The sequence below is a fragment of the Furipterus horrens genome, unplaced genomic scaffold, assembly GCF_987537825.1.
Source record: "Furipterus horrens unplaced genomic scaffold, mFurHor1.1.pri manual_scaffold_4, whole genome shotgun sequence".
Classification (NCBI taxonomy): Eukaryota; Metazoa; Chordata; class Mammalia; order Chiroptera; family Furipteridae; genus Furipterus; species Furipterus horrens.
Window position 1 is genome coordinate 162,535,889 of NW_028327174.1, and position 24,977 is coordinate 162,560,865.

The 24,977-nt window shown below is 34.4% G+C and overlaps 1 protein-coding gene across 2 annotated transcripts in view; it reads left to right on the forward strand.

The window, feature by feature from the left end:
• VPS13A (vacuolar protein sorting 13 homolog A) overlaps positions 1–24,977 on the forward strand; it is a 214,879-nt gene that overhangs the window by 7,933 nt on the left and 181,969 nt on the right. For both annotated transcript variants that reach the window (XM_090274190.1, XM_090274189.1), the window contains exons 2-7: positions 11,322–11,365; positions 13,231–13,273; positions 17,501–17,596; positions 18,046–18,147; positions 22,362–22,471; positions 23,161–23,220. In XM_090274190.1, the coding sequence (XP_090130316.1) occupies positions 11,322–11,365; positions 13,231–13,273; positions 17,501–17,596; positions 18,046–18,147; positions 22,362–22,471; positions 23,161–23,220 (455 nt within the window). The remainder of the gene's footprint in view (positions 1–11,321; positions 11,366–13,230; positions 13,274–17,500; positions 17,597–18,045; positions 18,148–22,361; positions 22,472–23,160; positions 23,221–24,977) is intronic.

Below are 24,977 nucleotides of genomic sequence, written 5' to 3' on the forward strand. Positions count from 1 at the left end.
TCTCTTGCTGCTTTTAAGATTCTCTCTTTATCCTTAATTTTTGACATTTTGATTATAGTGTTTCTTGGTGTGGTTCTCCCTGGGTCCAGTTGTTTTGGAACTCTGTGCTTCTTGGACCTGTAAGTCTGTTTCCTTCCTCAAGTTAGGGAAGTTCTGCTTCATTATTTTTTCACATAATTTTTCAATTTTTAGATCTTTTTCTTCACCTTCTGGCAGCCCTATGATTCGGATGTTGGCCCGCTTATAGCTGTCCCATAGGTTTCTGAGCCTCTCCTCATTTTCTTCACTTTTCATTTCCTCTTTCTGCACTGATTGACTGTTTGTTCCTTCCCTATGTTCCAATTTGTTGATTTGATCCCTGGTTTTCTTTCCCTCACCACTAGTTTCGTATGTGTTTTCATTCATTTCAGCAGGACTGGCCTTCATTCCTTCCCTGTCTTGTTTAAGATCTGCTGTTAGGTCTGTAAGAATTTTTATAACCAAAGCTCTGAACTGTGCCTCAGAAATATTTCCTATCTGCTGCTTTGCTAGATTAGATATTTGCTGTCTGGTCAGTTGCGTCACCGGGATCTCTATCATGATCTGTGCCATCCTGACAGTTTTGTGTTTACCTTTGCTTCCTGGGTGGGGCTGTCATACCTCCTATGGAATAGGAGACAGAGCCCTGTGCACTCGTCTCAACTGGGCAACCCTTCTCACCACGCTGAGGCATTTTCTGTAGGGATGGGGGTCCAAGATGGATTCCTGCCATTCGCTCTCCGCTGAGAGACAGGGAGCCTCCTCCACTGTACCCATCCCCTCTGGGCCTCACAGTCCAAGGCAATGGGAGTCTGCCTTCCCTGCTATTGGAATCGCAAGGTGACGGGTCTGGTCTGCAGCTGGGAGTGCTCCCCAGGCACTTCTCACCTCCCCTTAAATACAGGTGTCTGTGCTTACTGCCATCCTGCCGCTGTTACCACTGCTTCCGCCGCCAACACAGGTTGACCTGTCCGCCCTGGCTTTGCCCCTCCTTCCCATCCAGACGAGCACCACTTCTTTATAACTTTATACATTGGGTTTCCATGGAGCTTTATTTTCTGGAACTTCTGGTTATCTGGTTTTGTGGTAGTTGTATTCCTTCTTAGTTGTGGAGGGAGATGGAGCGTGTCAATCTAGGCCTCCATCTTGGCCGGAAGTCCGCCTTTGTAATGTTGCTGTCATTCATTTCACTTATCCAAAAGCTGTACTCAATGCACTGTTGCTATTACTATTTTGAACAGTTTTCATTAGATTATTCAGATTAAGGAAAAATAAAAGGCTTAATTTTACTTTTATTTATTCCTTTTCTCATGCTCTTGTACATCTGAATTTCTTAACCTATATATTTTTTAATCTCTAAAAACTTTTAACACTTCTTGCAAGGGAGGTCTGCTAGCAACAAATTCTATCAGTTTTTGTTGGGAAAGTATTTCTCTTCTACCCCCACCCTCCCTTATTTAAGATGCAACATAGAATTTGTCATCTCAATTAACCATTTTAAGTATACAGTTCATTGGCATTAAGTATATTTGCATTGTTGTGCAACCATCACCAACATCTGTCTTTAGAACTCTATTTTGCAAAACTGAAATATCGTGCTCATTAAGCAGTAACTACCCATTTCTCTTTCCCTCAGCTCCTGGCAATACCATTTTATTTTCTGTCTCTGTGAATTTGGCTATACTAGGTACTTCATATAAGTGGTATCATACAATATTTGTCCTTTTGTGTCTGGTTTATTTCACTTGTCATAATGTCTTCAAGGCTCATCAGTGTTGTTGCATATGTCAGAGCTTCATTTATTTTTAAGGTGGAATAATATTCCATTGTACGTATATACCACATTTTGTTTCTCAGTCAGTCTGTCAATGGACACATGAGTTGCTTCCATCTTTTGGCTGTTGTGAGTAATGCTGCTATAAACGTAAGTGTTCAAATATCTCTTTGAGTCCCTGCTTTCAAATATTTTGGGTATATACCTACCAGTGGAATTGCTGGGTCATATGGTAATTCTATTCTTATTTTTGTGGAACCACATACTACTTTCCATGGAGGTTGCGTCATTTTACACTCCTACCAACAGTGCACAAGGGTTCTGATTTCTCCACATCTTCAGAAACATTTGTTATTTTCTGTTTTGTTGATAGAAGCCATTCTAATAAGTGTGAGGTGACATCTCTTTGTCATTTTGATTTACATTTCCCTGGCAATTAGTGATGCTAAACATGTTTTCCTGTGCTTATTGGCCATTTGTATATCTTCTCTGGACAAATGTCTATTCAAGACCTTTGGCCATCCTTTAATTGTTTTTTTTTTTTTTTTTGTTGTTGTTGTTGAGTTGAAGGAGTTCTTTATACATTCTGGATATATGAGTTGCCAATATTTCTCTCATTCCATGTGTTGTATTTGCACTGTTGATAGTGTGCTATGATGCACAAAAGTGTTTTAATTTTGATGAAATCCAGATCATCTCTTTTTTGTTGTTATTGTTCCTTGTGCTTTTGGTGTTATATCGAAGAAACCATTGCCAAATCTAGTATCATGGAACTTTTTACCTATGCTTTCTTTTACGAGTTTTATAGTTTTAAGGTCTGACATTTAAATATTTGATACATTTTGAATTAATTTTTGGATGTGTTATATGGCTTTCATATTAAATTAATGTCAACTTCATAGATTGAGTTTGGAAGCACTCTTTGCACTTTACTTTTCTGAAAGAGGTTGAAGGAGATTAAAAAAAAAACATATTCGGTAGAATTCACAGTGAACCATCTGGTCCTGGGCCTTTTGTTGCTCTTGGGTGGTCCTTGATTACTAAATAAATCTCCTTATGAATTATAGATCTTTTCAGATTATCAATATTTTCAATATTCATTAGGTGTTAGAATTGTGCTTCTAGGATTGTATCCATTTCATCTAGGTTATCCAATTTGTTGACATATTGTTGTTCATAGTACTTTCTTACCTTTTTTGTACTTGCAAAGTTGGTAGTATTGTCCTCTCTATGTTTGAGGTTATTTGACTCTTCTTTCTTTTCTTAGTCAGCCTCGCTAAAGATTTGTCAGTTTTGATTTTGAAGAAGCAACCTTTGATCTCATTGATTTTTCTCTATTGACTTTCTCTTTATTTTGATTATCTCTCTTCTAATCTTTATTATTTTGATCTCTAGTAGTTTTGGGTTTAGTTACTCTTTTTCTATTTCTTTAAGGTGCAGATTTGTATTGTTGATTTGGGATATGTATTCTTTTTAATGTAAACATTTATAGCTATAATTTTTTTCCCAGGACTGCTTTTGCAGCACCCCATAAATTTTGGTATCTTGTGTTTTTGTTTTAATTTTTCTTGAGTCAATTTTTTTCTTGTGGTTTCTTCTTTGCATGTTTATGAGTATGTCAATTTTTTTGGATGTTTCAATTTTACTTCTGTTATTGATTTCTAGATTCATTCCATTATCAGAAAAGATACCTTATGTGATTTAAATCTTTTAAAATTATTCAGATTTATTTTGTTGCCTAACATGTGGCCTATCTTAGAGAATGTTCCATGTACACTTGAGAAAATTGGTATTATGCTGTTATTTGGTAGAATGTTTTGTATATGTTTAAGTTCAGTTAGTCTATTTCCTTGTAATATGCTGTCTGGTTTTTCTATCCATTATTAAAGTCATGTTGAAACCTCCTGACATTATTGTAGAGCCATCTGTTTCTTTAATTCTGTCAATGTTCGTGTCATATGTTTTTAAGCTGTGATGTTTGGTGAATATATGTATATTTACAATTATCTCTTTTTAGTAAATTGAACCTTTGTTATCATATAATTTTTTGTCTGTTGTAATGACTTTGACTTATAGCCCATTTTGTCTAATATTAGTATAGCTATCTCTGCTACCCACAGAGGCACCTACATTTTGTATACATTTGGTGATCACAACACCATGGACGCAAACACATGTGGTTTGGACCCATGCACTGCACGGCAGAATACAGTGGTAATCCACTGCTGCATTAAAAAAATTTTTTTTCATTTCATTTTACTTTGAAAACCCTGTGACGAAACAGTCCAAAATGAACTATCAGATAGTACTGAAAGATAAATCTCCCAAGTCAGAAAGCACTCAAATGGTTACTGGGGGAGAGCAGAGAACAAGTACAAATAGCCTTGTTGCTAATGACATAGCCAAACCAAAGCCAGAAGAACATCTAGTAGTTGATGTGCACAGAGGCCAATGGAAAGTACAGTGCTGCACAATACATGCCAATAGAAATGGAATGTAGCAAGCATGAACCAGGGTAAACTGGAAATTGTAAAGCAAGAAATGTAACATCTACACCTTGCAGTGTTTGGTGTTAGTGAACTCAAATAGACTGGAATGCAACATTTATAGTCAGGCAACTACCAAGTATTTAATCTGGAAATGACAAACTCAGAAGAAGCAGAGTGGCTTCACTACTGAGGTGAGATGTAGCACAAGCAGTTATGGGCCACAGTGCAATGTCTGACCAACTAATATTGAGGAGACTTCTAAGAAAACCTATTAACATAACCATTACTCAAATCTATGTTCCCAACTACAAGGGCTGAAGAAGACGGAATTGAAAGCTAATGCAAATATGAGGAAGAATTTGATCACACTTCAAAACAAAACATGTTGACAGTTATAGGTGATTGGATTGGAATGCAGAAGTAGGAAATTAGGGATCAGAAATAAAAAGCAGAAAATTGGCTCATGGATTTCTGTGAAGCCAGCAACTTGTCCATTGCAAACACATGCTTCAAACAGCTGTACAGAAGACTGTGTAGATGGACATCGCCAGATGGTTAATACAGAAATCATATAGACTATGTAATTGGAAGCAGGAGGTGGAGAGGCTGTGTTCTCCCTGTCAAAACAAGAGCAGGAGCAGATTGTGACACTCACCACCAACTGTTAATATCAAACATTAGAATAAAGCTGAAGAAGAGCACTAAAAGAACTTTAGTGCCAAAATAAAATGTGAATAACATTTCTGATGGATTTGAAGTTCACATAAAAATACAGACTGTTAAACTTGATTGACTGAGCACCAGAACAGCTGTGGACTGAAACTAGCAATATTGTTAGGGGAGAATGAGAAAAAACAATACTGGAAGGAAAGGATAAAAGAAGAAACATGAAAAATTGTTGAAAACAGGCCAGAGGCAAAAGTAAAAAGGTGACGAAAGCAGGGCGAGAACCCTCAACACAGTTTTTCAACCACTACCATGCAGAGAAGAAGAGAACTATTACAATAGTCAGTGTAAGGAGGTAGAAGAGAGCAATAAAAAAGGAAAAACAAGTGATCTCTACCAGAAGATTCTAGAAATGAAATCCAAACCTGAATAAGAAGGCTGAACGATCACCCAGAATGTACATTATCTGACCAAGAGAAAATACAGGGAAGGTGGAAACAGTATACTGAAAAATCTGTCGTCGTCGTCGTCGGCAGCCGTCCGTCTCGAGAGACGATGGTGTAGCTTCTTAAGAGTCTATCTGCACCGCCGAGAATGGCTGTGCAGTCCGACTCGGGAGTGACACGGTATCTGTCTCCTCCCGTGTTGAATCGACATCTTGCGATGACGCTGGAGTGTCCTCTCCAGTGAAGCTGAAGCTACAGAGCCTGGGCAGGGTGATATGGAGGGTCTGCTGTTGCCCATGCAGCAGACCCCCCCTCTCTTCGCAGCTGAAGGGTCCAAGGGAAAGACGGAGTCAATACAGCTTGGCTTCAGGTGCGCCACAGGAGTTGCCGGTGTTGACTACAACGTCAAACCGCCTTAGGGACTCCGGCTCCGGATTTTCTGTCGGGGTTTACTCCCTTAGCCTTTCCCCTGAAGAGGTATGCCGCAAGGCAGCGGAGGTTTTTTGGAGACAGAGTTTTCCTTCTCTGAACTGAAAAATCTGTACAGAACAGACAAAAATATGACAGATAGCTTTGAAGTAGAGTCTTAAGAGGAAGAACCTGTTATTTTAGAAAGTGAAGTGGAACCTGCCTTGAAAGTATTAGGAAAAAATAAATTACCAGGGTTAGATGGGATTCAGATAGAAATTTTTTAAGCCAGAGAGACCAAATTTGTCAAAATTCTAACAAGAATGTGTCAACACATATGGAAAATAAAACAATGGCTTACAGACTGAAAACAGTCAATATACACCCCAATTTTTAAGAAAGGATAATATGTCAAGGAGTGCAGTAACTATAGGACCATTGCCTTAATTTCCCATACAAGTAAAGTGATGCTCAATGTTATGCAACAAAGGCTTCTACCTTATGTAGAACAAGAAATTCTAGATGTTCAAGCTGGATTCAATAAAGGAAGAGGTACTTGAGGTATAATTGTGAAAATTCATTGGATACTGGCATGCTTCAAAGAATTTCAGAAGAAGGTTAGTCTGTGTTTTATAGACTACAGTGAAAACTTTGACTATGGATCATGAAAAGCTGTGGGCATCTGAAAGAAATGGTTGTACCTCAGCACTTGATTGTCCTGATGCATAAACTGTGCTGTGACAGGAAGCCACTATCAAAAGAGAATGTGGAGACATAGACCAGCTTCCTATAGGCAAAGGGTGCATTTAACATTTCTATTTTTAAAACCTGTACCAGAGATATCATATGAACACTGGGATAGACTCAGAGGAAGGAGGAGTGAAAATTGCTAAAAGAAATATCAATAACTTAAGATATGCAGATGATCATCTTACTGGCTGAAAGAAACAATGGTTTGAAATGACTTGAAAGTGAAAGGAGAAAGTGTCAAAGTATGACTGCATTTGATCATCAAGAAGACAAAAAGGATGACTACAGAAAAATATACAACTTTAACATACACTGTGAAGATATTGGAATTGTTACAGATTTTGCTTTTCTTGGTTCAGTAATCAGTTCAAATGGAGACAGCAGCCAAGAAATTAAGAGAAGGCTGAAACTTGGAAAGGCAGCAGAGGAAGAATAGGAATGGTCACCAGTACAAAGATGTGTCATTAGAGACCAGGGCTAAGATCATTCACACCCTCGTATTCTCAATTACCATGTGTGGATGAGAAAACTGGACAGTGAAGAAGGCTGTTAGGAGGAAAAAGGATTCAATTGAAATATGGTGTTTTGGGGAGAGCTCTATGGATACCTTGAACCACCAGAATGATGAACAAAGGCATCCTCAAGCATATTAAGCCTGAAATACTGCTGGAGGCAAAAATGGCAAAACTGAAGCTGTTCTACTTTGGTCCTAATCGTGAGAAGGCAGGGATCTTTGTAAAGACAACAATTCTGGAAAAAATAGAAGGCAGCAGGAGTGAAGGAAGACCATATAAGAGATGGATTGACTCCATAAAGAAGCCATAGGCATGAGTCTTCAGGAGCTGAGCAGGGCTGCTGAGGACAGGACATCATGGGCATCACCCATTCATAGGGTTGGCAGGAGTTGGAGCTGACTCAGTGGCACATAACACATGGGCATGCACGTACACATATACCTCTTGGATATTTGCATGGAAATCTTTTTTCTACCCTTTTACTTTCCATGTATGTATGTATGTATGTATGTATGTTGTCCCTTCAGGGAGTCTCTTGTAGATGGCATAGAGTAGGATCCTATTTTATTAAAAAAAAAAATCCATGCTGCCCATCTTTGTCTTTTGATTGGGGGGGTTTATTTACATACTGATAGGGAAGGACTTACTATTGCCATTTTGTTAATTATTTTCTATATGACATTTTACTTTTTGTGTCATTTTCCCCCCTTACTCTCTTTGTATCCAGTCATTAAAAAAAAAAAAAATTATTTATTTTCAGAGAGAGGGAAAGGGAGGGAGAAAGAGAGGAAGAGAAACATCAATGTGTGGTTTCCTCTCCCATGCCCCCAACTGGGGACCCATCCCACAACCCAGGCATGTGCCCCAACTGGGAACTGAACCAGCAACCCCTCAGTTCACAGGCCAGCACCCAATCCACAGAGCCACACCAGCCAGGGCTAGTAAGTTTTTTTTTATAGTGACATATTTTTATTTTCTTATTTTCTCTTGTGTATTTCTATAGATATTTTCTTTGTGGTTCCACAGGGATAACATATAATATTTTAATTTTCTAATATCATATTTTAAACTGATACCATTCTTTAATCACATCAGTAACTTTTAGTCCTTTAGAGCTTGCCTCCCCAACTTTGTTGTTGATATAACAAATGACATTTTTATATATTATGTGCCTATTAACATAGATTTATATTTTTAATTCCTTTATTTCTTTTATTTCTGAAAAAGACAAAAAATGGAGTTACAAAGTAAAATTACAATAATACTTTTTTTAAAAAATTTATTTGTTTTTATTTATTTTTTAGAGAGAGGGGAAAGGAGAAAGAGAGGGAGAGAAACATCACTGTGTGGTTGCCTCTCACTCGTGCCCCCAACTGGGGACCTGACGTGCAACCTGTTCATGTGCCCTGATTGGGAATCAAACCAGCGACACTTGGCTCGCAGGCCGACACTCAATCCACTGAGCCACAGCAGCCAGGGTTACAATAATACTTTTTAATACTCGTCCATGTATTTACATTTACTATAGAATATATATATATTCTACATATATATTTATATATATATATATTTTTTAATATGGTTTTAAGTTGCTACCTAGCATTTTTTCAACTCTGGACTCCCTTTTAAATTTCTTGTAAGGCAGATCTACTAGTAATAAGCTCCTTCAGCTTTTGTTTATCTGATTGTATCTTAATTTTTTACTCATTTTTGAAGTAGATATATTTTGCTAGGTACAATGTTCTCAGTGGACTTTTTTTGTTGTCTTGCAACACTTTAAATATATCATCTCTGTTCTGGTTTGCAAGATTTCTGTGGAGAAATCTACAGACAATCTTATTGAGGAATCTGTGTATATGTCAATTTTTTCTTGCTGCCTTTAATCTTTCTTTGTCATGTTTCTTGGTGGAGATTCTTGGATTCATATATCCATGTCTTTCCTCAAATTTTGGAGTTTTGGTCATTATTGCTTCAAATATGTTCCTTTACCCTTTTTTTCCCCTCCTTTTGGACTTCTATAATGCATACATTTGGCAGTGTTCCCTGAGTACCTTAGGTTCTGTTCACTTTTCTTCATTTAAAATTTTTGTTCCTTTGTATTTTTAAATAATTTGTTTTCAGGTTTGCTGATTCATTCTTTTATCTTTTTGAGTCAGCTTTTGACTTTCTCTGGTGAATTGTTCAGTTATTCCTTGTATCTCTCTTGGTGTGTGTGTGTGTGTGTGTTTCTGTTTTCATTCAAGATTTTTAATTTTTTTGTTGATCTAACTTACATATAACAGTGTGTAAGTTTAATGGGTGCGCCATGCTGATTTGATATATTTCTTTACAGAATTGGGCAAAAGTAGATTTATGATTGTGAGTACGCAAAACATAGTTTATTCTCGTATTACTATTATTGTATTATGTTCCATACCTACTTTTGCCTCTCCCTGTATTGCATTGTGAGTACCACTGTGGCTTTATCTAACACCTTTACCATGCCACATAATTATAATTTCTTTTTTTTGTGGTTAGAACATTTAAGATGTAGTCTCTTAGCAATTTGAAGTATATAATGCAATATTGTTGACTATAATCACTATGATGTGCATTAGATCTCCAGAACTTACTCATTTCCTAGTTGCAAGTTTGTTTACTTTAACATTTCCCCAATCCCCCACATCCCAGCTCCTGGTAACAAACATCTACTCTCTTTTTCTGAGTTTGACTTTTTTATATCCCACATAAATAATATTTGTCTTTCTATGTCTGGCTTGTCTTACTAAACATAATGCCCTCTAATGTCCATCCATGGTATAGCAAATGTCAGGATTTTCTTTTTTCTCATGGCTGAATATTTCATGTATTTGTGTGTATGTGTGTGTGTGTATCACATCTTTATCCATTCCTTGTTGATATACACACTTAGGTTGGTAGCACATTTTGGTTATTGTGAATAATGCTACAATAACCATGAGAGTGCAGATATCTTTACAATATCCCATTTTCTTTTCTGAGAAGTGGGACTTATGGATCATATTCAATTTTTCTTAGTCTTTGGTTTTTTTCAGTTTGATTATGATATGCTTAAGTGTTGATTTTATTTTTTACTTTTGTATTTTTCTACTTGATATTCTTCAAGCTTCCTGCATCTATGGTTTGGTGTCTTAATCATTAATTTTAGAAAGTTCTCAGTCATTATTACTCCATTTTTTTCTTTTTTTCCTTCTGGCATTTCCATTATGCATATGTTTCAACTATTACATTTGTCCTATAGTTCATGGACATTGTTTCATTATTTTTCTTTTATTTTTTTCTTTGCAATTCAGTTTGGGAAGTTTATGTTTATATAGCTTGCTGATGTTTCCAGATGTTTATTGCAAGTATATTTAAATACAATTCATTTTTGTATCTTGTTTTTATATCATGCTACCTTGCTATATTCATATTATTTGTGTAATTCTGATTAAAATGTAAAAACATGGAGCTACAACTGCAGAGGTCATAACTTAAAATAAATGATATTTGATCAAACATACAATCTTAGACAAGTTGAAGAATGAAGGTGAGCTAATAAGATTATAGTTGGATTCTGTTTTCTGTTATGTATTCGGCTGGCAAAAAGTTCATTTAGTTTTTTCCGTAAAGTAAAAGATACATTTTTTATTTTTACCAACAACTTTATTGATTTGGATATTTTGAGTATGTTCGCTATCTCCTGCTATTGGCTTCTAGTGGGTAGAGGCCAGAGTGGCTGCTAAACATCTTCCAGTGCATAAGTCAGCCCTACAGCAAAGAATTATTTGGCCACAGTGTCAACAGTACCAGGAAACTTCTCGAAACACTTTTGACACATTCTATCAGTCACAACACCTTCTCCATACACTGCAGAAATCTTTTTATGTATTTCAGTGTGTTTTTACCTTGCTTGAAATAAAGCATAGTATGCCAAAAATCTTGCTTATTGTCTTCCATATTCAATATTAAAATGGCTACACAGAAGTTCATCAATTTTGAAGAGCTTTTTTTGAATGCACGCTGATATGACAGCTGTCATAATACTACCTAACAAAATTGTTTCTAATGAGGTGAAGGACAACTAAGCATTACTAGAGCCATCGTATGGAAAAAACTAAATGAACTTTTTTGGCCAACCCAATATCTTATTAGTAATTATTTTTTCTTAATACAACATTTTAGGAATGAAGTATACCTAACTTCAAATGAAAAATATTTGAATATTCAATTTTATTTTTTTAAATAATCTTTTTAGGAGCTGTGGCCCTGAAGAACCTTGAAATCAAAGAAAATGCCCTGGTATGTTTTGACTGTAAGAAATATGTTAGTGCATTTATATAGATTTCTGATTTACTTTGTCCCTTTAAGTCATTTAAGTTTCAGAAAATTATTTGAAAATGTTTTGTAATGTGAATTTTGCAAAAATTGATTCTTAATCTCCTTAAAATCATAAACTGAATGTAATTTTCTCCACATAAAAATACTTATAATATTTCTGTGTGGTTTTATTTTAAAAACTTACTGAAGTATAATAGACATACAATGTTGTATTATAATAGTTTCTGTATTTTTTAAACTTACGTCCCCAATCATCTTCAATTTCTTATACCATTTCAGCCAGTTTTTACTATAGAACTGAGTGGTATTAATTACATTTACAGTGTTGTGCAACCATTGCCAGTATCTTTTTCTAAAACATTTTCATTATGCCAAAGGGAACCCTGTAACCATAAAAAAATTAACTTTCCAGTCCTTCTCCCTGTAGACTCTGGTAACTTCTACTCTTATTTTCTGTTTCTATTCATTTACCTATTCCAGGTACCTCATAAAAGTAGAATGATGCTATTTTGTCATTTTCTGTCTGGCTTGTTTCACTTAGTGTAATTCCTTCAAGGTTCACCCATGTTGTAGTATGTATCAGAACATCTTTCCTTTTTATGGCCAAATAATATTTTACTATATGTATTTGCCACATTTTGTTTATCTATTCTCCTTTTGATGGACACTTGGATTGTTTCTGTCTTTTGGCTCTTATGAAAAATGCTTCATGAACATTGATATACACATATATGTTCAAGTCCGTGCTTTCCATTCATGTGACTAAATACCTAGGAGTTGAATTGCTGGATAATATGATACATTTATGTTTAGCCTTTTCAGGAACCACCAACTGTTTTCTATAGCACCTGAAGCATTTTATATTTCCACTAGCAATGCATGAGAGTTTCAGTTTCTTCACATCCTTGACAACATTTATTTTCTGTTTTTTGATAATACCCATCCTAATGGGTATAAAGTGGTATCTCATTTTGGTTTTTCTTAGCATTTCTGTCATGACTAGTAAGGTTGAGCATATTTTCATGTGTTTATAGCCATTTGTATATGTGCTTCGGTGAAGTGACTTATCAATATTTTAATTTTTTTTTTTTTGGCCAAGTTATATAGTTCTTCATGTATTCTGGATATTTACCCTAATCAGATAAATGATTTGCAAATATGTCCCCCCATTCTGTGGGTTGCCTTATGTCTCTGTTCATGGTGTTCTTTGATTCACATAAGTTTTTAATTTTGATGGAACTGAATTTTATGTCTTCTTTTTCCTTTCGTTGCCTTTGCCTTTGCTGTGACATCCAAGACATCACTGCCAATTATTACCTTATGTTTTCTTCAAAGATTTTATAGTTTTAGTTCTTATGTTTAGGTCTTTGGTCCATTTGGAGTTAATTTTTGTATATTGCATTCTTTTGCAAGTGGGTATCCAGTTTTCCCAGTACCATTTATTGGAAAGTTTGCCCTTTCCCCCACTGAATGTAGAGAATTTTTTGATGATATTTTTGCAAAATGGAGTTTTAAGCTCTACAATTACTTGCTGACATTGGAATTTTTTCCACTTTTTTCCCCCAAACAAGATAAAAGTGGTAGTGATTCTCGTATGGTTAACTTAGGTGGTCATTATTACTGTAGAACCTTTTCGCTATTTATTTTCGAAAGAGCAGTCTTTTTGAATTTTATGGATTTGAGAACAATAATCCAATTATGTGAATATAAATGTGTTACAGGTAAAGGGAGGGTAACCTCTTTACATTCTAGGAAGGAAAGAAGTAGTCATCTGTTTTGTTGAACTATGTGTGTACTAATATTTTATATCTATGTATTTTTTGTAGAGTCAACTGGATGTACCATTTAAAATTAAAGTTGGTCATATAGGTAAGCTCTGTTTATATGAATGTTCTCCCTGCTGGACATGCAACCAGAATAATATGCTTAGTATCTCTGTACTGTGATATTTTTAATGTTTCTGAGCATTAATTGGAAATAATCATGTGTTTTCATCTAGGTTGAGCTTAATTGTATGACTTAAAAGTATTGCATGGTCCATATATTCTTAGCTCAATACTTATGAAATTATACGATTATTAGGTTTTAAGAGTTCATTGAGAATCAAAGCATTAATTGAGAGAATAACCCACTCAATTTCTTAGGCTTCTAACTAGTTATCATTGCTGTATTCTGATTGGCCGTGTATATGTGGTGTAAGTAGTAAAGTCTAGATCAACCAGACAGTGTGGCTACAGACCTATTAGAAACTGAGTTTCTGCTCTGGATGTTTTCTAGGTTTCCATGAATGTTGTGCTAGTTCTTGTTCTGAATTATTTCCCAGTGTTCATATTTGACATTTTAAGTGTATTGCTTGAGCAAAAACTGATTTTGAATATGATGTTTTTAAATGTTTAATAAAATATTTATGGCTTTTTAAATTGTGTTGGCTTAATGTTCCAACTTTATTGTTTAAATTACTGTTTGAACTTGATTGCTTTAAATATTGTGCATGATGATAGTGTCATTATTTGAGACTTGAAAGTATCTAGATATACTTTATTGTGTAGTTTGTGTAGTAGGATTTATATAATGTATTGCAACATTGGTGTCAGTGGGGGACCAAGGCATTTTGAAAGCTTATCTAACAGTCCATAATTTTCTGCCACTTATGGTGGTTGTTAGACCATTTGCCCAAGAAAGTTTTCATCATTTTACATTGCTGAGGCTCAAATTATCTCCCCCAGCCAATTTAAAAACACTTTAGTATAAATAAGAGGGGAAACCATATCACCTATTACTTTTCCACCTGACATACTTATATTTGCATATTTGTATGTGATTTTTTATGTGTATCTTTTAAATTACTTGTAATCATGGTATATGTACAATTCCATATTCTACTCAGTTAACATTTAATAAATATTTCTCATAATCCATGTTGATTTTACCTCATTTTTTAAAATGGTAGTGTTATAAACCAATTAATACATATTTGGACATTGTAGTGAAATCCCGTATTTTCAAAGGTACAAAAATATTACAGTAAACATTTTCATGTAGCTTTTAAAATTTTTCCAAAAGTAATTGAATTTTATAATTATAATCATTATATTTCAGTGTTCATAAATTTAACATTAATTCAAGAAAGGTAAAAGAATGTACAAGGAGAGTAGACAGATCTGATTTTATTTGGAGCCTTCCTTCCTTCCTTTCTTCCTTCCTTCCTTCCTTCCTTCCTTCCTTCCTTCCTTCCTTCCTTCCTCTTTTTTCTTGCCTGACCATGTTTAACAATGATAATCAGGTAATTTTTAGTGTTAATATAAGATAGTGGAAAGTACACTGCATTAAGTACCTAATGTACAAGATAATTTTGATACTCATTTAAGGTGTTGTTTGCACACCTGTCATTCTTTAATATCATTTTTCCTTCTGCTAGACAATGTTTCCTGAGAAGTGGATTTAATTTTTATTGTATCCAAAGCACTTAGCACAATACCTAGCATATAATTGAAACATAATTTGTTCAATGAAAGAAATACATGTTTCCAAATGAGTTACAGTACAGTAATATAACCAGTTGTATAGGAACATATTGTTTTCTTGCTATTATTATATATTGTATATTGTTACTCTTACTGACCTTTCAAAGCTTTCCTCATTAAGTATGCAGAATCCCACATTTATTGAATATAAATATTTATACATATGTATTTTAAAAGTAGTTGTCTTTGTGAGGGAGATTTTTGAAATTATCTTCATTTATATTTTAATGGTGTTTCCAAATTTTCTATAAGAAGTCTACATCTTATAATGAGTGAAAAAAATTGGTTAAAAAAGATTTAGTGGTGAAAATGCTACATTATTAATTTTATGTTTTTCTTTGATTACTTAATGCTATTTTGTCACTATTCTTTGTCCTTAAGTTCATTTTTGGGTTATTAATATACATGTGTGTATGTGTATAACCAGTCTGCTTGATACAATTATTAATAAACTGTCAAATTTGTCACAACTCATTTCATTTTGGTTACATTTTGTACTGTACAGAAATTTGAAATGGTCACTGTCTTCTCGGATTTCAAAACTTAGAAGATTATTCCTCTTTTAGAAATCTGATAGCTTCTTCTTCTCTAGATTGACGTTGTGTGAAGAAATCTTTTTCTTAATTTGTTTTTTTTTAAAACATGGGTTATAGAAAGAAATCTAAGTAGATTTTTTTCCCTTGCCAAATTACTAACCAGTCAATGTGATAATAATGTATTTAATAATCTTTCCCTTTCCCAATTATGAAACTGTTTTTAAATCTAGAGATTCATACTTTCTAAAGAATGTAAAAATATTTAAAACTATTATAAGAATTTTCTAAATACACAAAACTAAAATCAATAGTATAGACAACCCCTTATGTAATATTTTTTTCATTCAAGAAGGTTTTTTCTTGCTATTGGATTGTAAAATATTTGAATAATTTTCAACTATTTCCCATAATCCTCATTATTACTAGAGATATTTGTGTGTACTTTTATAGTGATAATCATACACATGTGTATTACTGTACATCCATTCATATACTGCATGACATTTTGATCAACAGCAGATGCATATACTATATGGTCCCATGAGATTATAATGGAGCTGAAAAGTTCCTACTGCTTAGTGATATCATAGCAATTGCAATTCAATGCATTCATGTGGTTGTAGTGGTGCTGGTGTAAAAATAAACCCACTGCACCGCCAGTTTAAAAGTATAGCACATATACTTATGTACAGTATGTAATACTTGATAAAGATGATAAATTGACTGTTATTGTTTTATGTATTTACTTTTTGCTTTTTATTTCTATTTTAGAGTATTTTTTCTACTTAATAAAGTTGGTTGTGAGTCACTATGTCATGTTACGCTGGCAACAACCTCATACATCTTGTGCTTACTCTCCTGATTGCATCATTTTCTCTTGTGCCTGATTTAATTTTGTGTGTTGTTTTGTACAGTAATATTCTGTATAGGTTTGTAGCCCAGGACCAATAGGTGGTACTATGTAGCCTACATACATTCTAGGCTAGACCTAGGTTTGTGTAAGTACACCTTATGATGTTTGCACAATGACAAAATCACCTCATGATGAATTTCTCAGAATGCATCCCTGTTGCTAAGTTGCACATGACTATAGGAAGGGGGAGCCCCCCAAACCAGAATTATCTTATGAAGGGTGGACCCCTTGTAGTACAGACTTCCCCCGGTAAGTGAGTGTTCTAGGGATTCATCTGTATCAGTGTACCAGCTAGTGTTGTGAGAGCCAGCGTTTGGCTTCAGTGAATTGTTTTTGAAGACTCTCAAGTGTCTGCCCATTTCATGATGGGTGATTTATGAGCACACCTGCCCACACGAAGCAGAGTATTCAGCAGCTTTTGGCCCAAAACAGCATGACCCCCATGCCCCACCTCCCCTGTTCACCCAATCTCACCCCAAGCCACTTCTTTTGTCTGCCCGGTTGAAAAAAGTCCTCAAAGAGAAACATTTTGCAGATGTGGAAGAGGTGAAACAAAAAATGGCAGAAGCACTAAAAGGCATCAAAATTGACAAGTTCAAAAACTGAGTAGTGGAAAAAACATCTCATTAGGTGTATTACATCAAATAGAGAGTAATTTGAAGGTGACTGAAGTATAAACATGTAAAAATAAATACAGTTTTTTGGGGGGTCCCCTTATATATTTGGGGGAAAAAAACACAAAAAGTATATAATCTACTTTTTAAAGGTATAATGAAAGTACTTATAGAGATTTAGAGTAAGAATGAGGAAATTCTAAATTATAATGTCAAGGATTATTGGTTAATAGAAGAAGAATATTAGTATGTTTGTGGTATAAATTGCCATAAAGAGAAACTTATAAATATGTAGGTTATCATTTAATAGGTTTTCCAACAATACTAATACAAATAATTTCACATTTTCCCACCAAATGCTGTTGTTTTGGGTTGTAAAATGGCTTTGTATAAAGTGACTGAGCTTGTAATGTCAGAGGCCACTTTATCTCCACTAATGTCTAACAGAAAATAGGCCAGCAGTAAGTGTTGGTTAAATGAATATGTTTTGTGTTTTTTTTTTAATGTAGGTAATCTAAATCTTACAATTCCATGGAAAAAGCTTTATACTCAACCAGTGGTAGCTGTACTGGAAAACATTTATTTACTCATAGTGCCTACTTCCAGTAAGTCAAATTTTAAACATTATAATTTAAATTACTCTTGTGTGTGAATGCAAAGTCTTTATATTTTATTATTATATTTGTTCAAAATACTTTCGGGAATTTTTTTAAAAGATTTATTTATTTATTTTTAGAGAGAGGGGAAGGGAGGGAGAAAGGGAAAGAAACATCAACGTAAGAGAGAAACATGGATAGGTTGCCTCTCGCATCTCCCTGACTGGGAATCGAACCAGCGACATTTTGCTTTGCAGAACAACACTCAGCCAACTCAGCTGCACGGTCAAGGTTACTTTGGGGGAATTTTTTAAAATAAATATTGAAATTTGGTAATAGGTAATGGAATTGAATTGGTTTTTATATTAAATTTTTGCAGACTTGGAACTAGTCTTTTTTGGAATGAGTCTATTTAAATTTAAGGTAATTAAGAGTCTTCCTTTTTATCTTTCCTGTAGTAATAAAATATGATCCTTTAAAAGAAGAAAAGCAACTCTTGGAAGCAAAGCAACAGGAACTAAAAAGAATAGAAGAAGCAAAACAAAAAGTAGCTGATCAAGGTAAAGAGAGCAAATAAGAATGTTAATAAGAAATGGGGAAAAGACCTAAATATTGTTTATATTTGAATGTTATTTTTCTCTGGAAGCACCAAGATAACAAATATGAGAGAATTTTATTACATGGGGCATTTTAGTGTAGTGTGTTCTATCATGTTTATAGAAATCTTACCTTCTAGACATTTACCTTAGGGCAAATAATATACCTAGCCTATAAGGCTATAGGTATATTAACTATAATAATTAATTTAATCAATTTTGTTTTCTTTCTAGCCATTTTTAAAAATTGAATTTTATAGGTTTTAGATGTATATTTCTACCATATCATGTCTATTGTGTGTTTAACACCCCAAGTCCATCACCATTTATGTCCCCTTTACCCTTTTTTTACCTCCCTCACCCCACTTCCCTCTGGCAGTTGCCCTCCTGCTGTCTGGGTCCATGGGTCTTTCTTCTTTGCTTATCTGGCCTTTTCTTTGTTATTCTCATTATATCAGTCCACCTTTTGGATCTACTTTGTCCCTTGATATACTTATATTTCCCCAGATCTGTTTATTTACCTTCTGGCTTCACATCCTTTCCTGTCCAACCTAGACCAAATGGTCCATCACTTTAACCCCTTCTTTTGTTGGTGGAAGAGATTTCCTGCAGAAATTTAATCCACTCCCACTTGTGCTTCATGCAGTGTCAGCAGCTACCTTCTGTTCTGAGACTCTTAACTTCTCCCTCTAGTGAATCTTTCTTCTTAGCCTGTAAATATACTGTAGCCTTTCGTACTTCTAACATAAATCATGTTTCTAACTTGGTCATGTGTTTATCTTCTCTGTCCTTCATTTAAAAATTAAGCATCTTTAAAAGAAAAGTAGATAAATGAGGTCTGTCCAGAAGGTATCCATCAGGTAGTATGAAATATAGAGACATTTACTGAAGGAGATACAAGATACAAGAAACATTGTACATAGGACAGTGACATCTCAATCCCCTTTATAGTAGGCACCTTGGGACCTCACACAGTTTTCCTGTTGTAATTTCCTGAATCTCATTGACAATCTGAAATCTCTTCCCTTGCAAAGGTGATTTTAGTTTTGGGAAAGGCCAGAAATCACAGGACGCGAAATCTGGGCTGTTGCAGGGCTGAGTCCCCTGGGTGATTTGATGTTTTGCCAAAAACCTCTGTATGAGACGTGATGCATGAGTGGGCATGTTATTGTGATGAAGCTGCTAATCACCATTTGCCCGTAGTTGCGGCCTTCTGAATCACCCAAATAGTTTCCATGGAGGAATGTTCAAGCTTAATGCAAAATTTAATGCAGATTCATTGCTCTAATTGCCTAGTCATTTTGAATGCATTGGCCACACAGTACACATGCTCACTCAATGATGTCTTCCATCTCCAGTGACTAGTACAGTAAAGTCATCGTTGTTCCCGCGTGTGCATTCCAGTCCACTTTCCTTGACTGCCAGGTTACATTGATGTTGCACAAACTGTTCTCATTATGTTAACAATGGCTGGACTTTTTCCGGAAAGACCTCATATACTGATTTCACTATTGTTTCCATACATTAATTTTTTTAAATAAAAATAAAGCCCAATATTTAATAGTTAAAAATATTTAAGGAGATTTAATGTAATTCTGGGCAACATTTCTTATAATTATCTGTCACGGCTCTTTTATATCATGTGTAGTCATTCATACATACCCTCAACCCTCTTTTTAAAATAATACTTTTTACTGTGGCATACACATAAAACAATTTATCATCTTAATCATTTTTACATGTACAGTTCAGTGGTATTAAATACATTTATAAAGTGCAGCCATGACCACCATCCATTTTCATATCTCTTTTCATTCTGTAAAATTGAAACTTTATACCCCTTAAACAATAACTCACCTATTTGTCCCCTCACCTTGCACTCTCAGCCCCTGGCATCCACAATTCTACTTAATGTCTTTATGATTTTGACTAGTCTAAGTACTTCATCTAAGTGGAATCATACAGTATTTGGTTTTTTCTGACTGGCTTATTTTACTTAGCATCCTGTTTTCAAGGTACATTCATGTTGTAGCAAATGTCAGAATTTCCTTCTTAAGGCTGAATAATATTCAGTTTTATGTATGGACCACATTTTGCTTATCTCTTCATCAGTGAACACTTGGGTTGCTTCTTTGCTTTAGCTGTTGTGAGTAATGCTCATTTGAACGTGGGTGTACAAATATCCCTTTGAGACACTGCTTTCAATTTTTTTGTGTATATACAGAAGTAGATGTGCTAGATCATATGGTAATTATATCTTTTAAATGTTTTGTGGGGTCACCATACTGTTTTCTACAGGGACTGATACCATTTTATATTCCTACTAACAGTCCACAGGGTTTCCAAGCCTTTCACATCCTTGCAAGCATTTATTATTATTATTTTAAATAGTAGCATTTTAATGGGGATGAAGTGGTATCTCATATAGTTTGTGTTTCCCTAAGATTAATATTTGAACATTCTTTTATGTGCTGACTGGCCATTGCTATGTTTGGAGAAATGTTTATTCAAGTCTTTTCCCCATCTTTTAATTTTTTTTGTTTTGCAGGGCAGGGGAGGTCAGAGTTCTCTATATATTCTGGATGCTAATTCCTTACTAGAGTATTTGATTTGCAAATTTTCTTCCATTCTATACAGATTATGATTCCATGGGGAAAAGTGTGTTTTAGGAAGTAAAGAATATATCAGATCCTACTGAGATACTAGGTAAATTGAACATTAGGAAATCATTTTATTTAAGATAGCGAGATCATTGGTCACCTTAGAAATAGATATTTTGATTGAGTCATGATTTCAGAGAAGGAGCTTGTATTTCTTCCAAAGTTGGAAGCAGTGTCATGCTAAGAGCAAAGAGAGCAGTGGGAGAGTTGTTGAAACTTGGAGCAGAATCAAAAATAATTTTGAAATAGTTGTTCTGGAGAGTGTGAACAAGTTAACTAGAGGAATGTAGCAGGGTTGCTGGTTGGTGGAAGTTGATGATGGCTAATTTACAGTAATTCCAGTCTGTCCTGTTGTGATTTTTCTCCTGTAGTACTCACCTGGCAAGACATAGACATGTTTATATAAAAAGTAGATAGTTGGTTTTATTCAGGGTTGGAGCTGTATTGGAAGAGGAAAGTGAGAAAAAGAGACCAAGACTTTAAAGTGTTGGTGAAATAAATGATGGAATCTGAGCTGAATAAGGAGATCAGGAGCAAACCAATGGATAGTGAGAGAAAGATTTAGCATGTAATTGAACGAACAGATTTATAGAGTAAAGGGCTTTATTAGGCAGTGGTATGATTTAAAGATTAAAAACTTCTGTCTTCAAAGAGCTTATGTGTATTTACTAATTCTAAAGTTCTTTTATATTCAAATATATGTACTTCTCATTCACGCACACTGCATTTGATGTACATATGACATCTTCATCAATATTCCTTTAAGGCCTCCTGGGTCAGCTGAATTAAGGAGCCGTAGATCCTTAGAGGAAAAGATAGATAATATGTATATGCAGATGAAACAGGACTAGAACGAGGAAAGGAGATAGCTTTCACTGGCATTTATAGGGTGGGGGGAAAGGAGTTGTAACTAGTGGTTATCAAAGGTATATTAAAAAGATTACGAACCTCAACTTTTTATTCTTTGTTTCCCTGAAAAGTATTGAAACTTGAGATAGTAAATATAATTTTTAGAAAAAATAAAAGATGATGAAGTTCATTCTTTCTGGGAAGGAGAGGGGGGAAAAACCTATTTTGTATTCATCAGGAGGAGGGTCATATTCAACTATTTTGTACATCTAATGTCAAACAACTTATGACATTACCTCTAATTTTAACGGAGAGTCTGCCTTTGCTGCTTTCTTGGCTTTTCTCATTTAGAACTATTTTAATTCTTACCTAATAATCTTCATTGTTTTTCATATCTTTATTTATTCAGGTATAGATAACAGAGGGAAGTTATATAATTTAATACCAATAAATTCTACAAAGGCTTTATTTTGACTGAACAAGAAACTAGTTTTGGAAAACTGTGTTTTTAGTTGCCTATAAAATCTTTGGTGCCAAAGACTTTTAGAAAGGAAATCTAAAAATATAGATTTGTTTTTTAACAAGATAACATTAATGTTACCTCAACATGTGGACATTTATTGAGTACATTTTTCATTTAAGTTAAAAAAGAAATATTTGCAATTCTAGAAAAACAGCTGGTGGAGAGACAGGACACTTTTACAGAAAAATTAATTACTCAGATCATAAAAAATCTTCAAGTGAAAATTTCCAACATCCATATTCGTTATGAAGATGATGTAAGTATTTTAATAGATGATACCTGTTTTTATATTTACATGTATTCCACTGTTTATTGAAACCTCCTCTGTAGAAGCCAGCCTATTAGATATTGGGAAGTGGAGGTATATGGCTAAAGATGACATGATCTTTCTTTTGTATAACTAGAGTTCTAATTTGCAGTACTTACTGCCTTGATTATGCTTTTGTAAAATGTTCTAACATCAGATACTGAAGAAAAATGCCTTTCTTATCACCTTTGATAGGTGGAAGTTATGAATTTAGCTATTATGTGTTTTTTACATACTTTATACAATATTTATCTCCTGGGGTGAGCACTGGTCTAGGAATCAGTAGAACAAGATTTAACTAATTGATCTCAAATAGATCATGTATTCTCTCTAAAGCACATAATAATTAGCTTCTCATAGTACTATTGTGAGGGTCAGTCATTTTTTTTATAAGCTTTATTTTTGTAAACTGATATACATTATGCAGGTATATTATTGTATAGCACTAATGCATTGATACCTAATATTTTGATTAGTACTGTAGTAGGAAAAAATATAGGAATAAAAGTTCTTGGAAGTATTAAAAGTGTTTTTGAATGTTTGAAACTGCATACTTCCCAGAGAGTGAACTTTTTTATAATGTGAATTTTGTCCCACTACTAAAAACCTGAGTAAAATTTACTGTGTTTCCTCTTTAGGTCACAAATCGAGAAAATCCATTGTCATTTGGTATTTCCCTTCAAAATCTCAGCATGCAGGTACTTTGTTTAAAAATAAATGTAACCATGTTTAATTGTATAATATGGTTAGTCAGACTACTAATTACTGTTCATTTATGCCAGCAGCAGAAATAGGTGTATATGTAGAATTGATACAGATAGTGCATAAATTAGATTAGAAATGGGGATAGGTAATTTCACATTTAAAATAAAGGTTGATAATCAAACTCTAGTTAAAATATGAGGACCTATTACTATTTGCTAATTATGATATTTGATACTTTTTTACTTAAAAGAATCCATTTCTGAGTACGTACAAAATAAAAGTAACGCGTTTATTTTATAAACTTTGATAAGTCATGAGAAGTGTAAAGAAATAAATCACCATGTCCTTGCCGCCAATATTAATAATAATAATTTTATAATTTTTCAAATTGAGAAATTTTACAAGTAATAGGAGCACACAGGAGATTATGAAACAGTGCTTGAAACCAGAATGAACCTTTGTTAAATTTGTCATTTGGTTTAAATTTTAAATACGTTCAAAGACTATAGCCATTAAAATTGCATATGGTATTTGGTAGGTTTTTAAAACTTTACATAAATATTTTATGTGATTCTTCTGTAAGTTCCCTTTTTCTCTTCACAATGTTTTTTAACATCTGTGTTGCCACATGTATTTCAGTTCATTCAGTTAACTACCATATAGTATTCATTACATGCTTTTATTTGTTATATCCATTGGGTTTTTGTGTATGATTTCTTTTTATTTCTTTATTATTTTTAAACCCTCACCTGAGGATATGTTTATTGATTTTAGAGAGGAAGAGGACAGGGGAGAGAGAAATTGATGGGAGAAAGAAACATCTATTGGTTGCCTCTATCTGCACCCAAACAGGGACCAAACCCACAACCTTTTAGTGTACAGGATGATGCTCCAACCAACTGAGCCATCTGGCCAGGCCATGTATGATTCCTTTTTAAAACATGAGTCCACTACAAGCAAAAGAAAAGAAAAAGGAAAATCCTAATGAAAAGTTGCTCAGTAAAGTTGGGTGGGATAAAATGGCAAATGCTGTTGTTATGTTGAAAAGTTAAGGATGGAGAATTAGCTGTTGAATTTGGCATTGTGAAGGTCATTGGTGACTGTGACAGCAGTGGTTTTGACTATCACCTTTGGAGGTCCTTGGAAACTTTTCCCCAACCCAGATTTTTTTCAATTAGAAACTCAGGTATGGGTCCCAACAATCCATGTTTTTATTTAAAGTATTATTTTATTGATTATGTTGTTACAGTTGTCTCCTTTGCTCCCCTCCACCCAGTATATCACTTCCTTCTAGCAATCCCACCCCGCTTAGTTCATGTCCATGGGTCGTGCATATAAGTTCTTTGGCTTCACCCTTTCCTATATTATTCTTAACTTCCCCCTGTCTCTTTTGTACCAACCAATTATGTTTTTTAATCCCTGCACGATTTCCCCATTTCTCCCTCTTCCCCCTCCCAGCTGATAACCCTCCAAATGATCCCCATACCTATGATTCTGTTCCTGTTCTGGTTTGCTTAGTTGGATTTTGTTTTCATATTTTAGATTCAGTTGTTGATAGTTGTGAGATTGTTGTCATTTTAATGTTCATAATTTTGATCCTCTTTTTCTTAAGTCCCTTTGACATTTCATATAATAATGGCTTAGTGACAATGAACTCCTCTAGATTTACCTCGTCTGGGAAGCACTTTATCAGCCCTTCCATTCTGAGTGATAGCTTTGCTGGATAGAGTAACCCTGGTTGTAGGTCCTT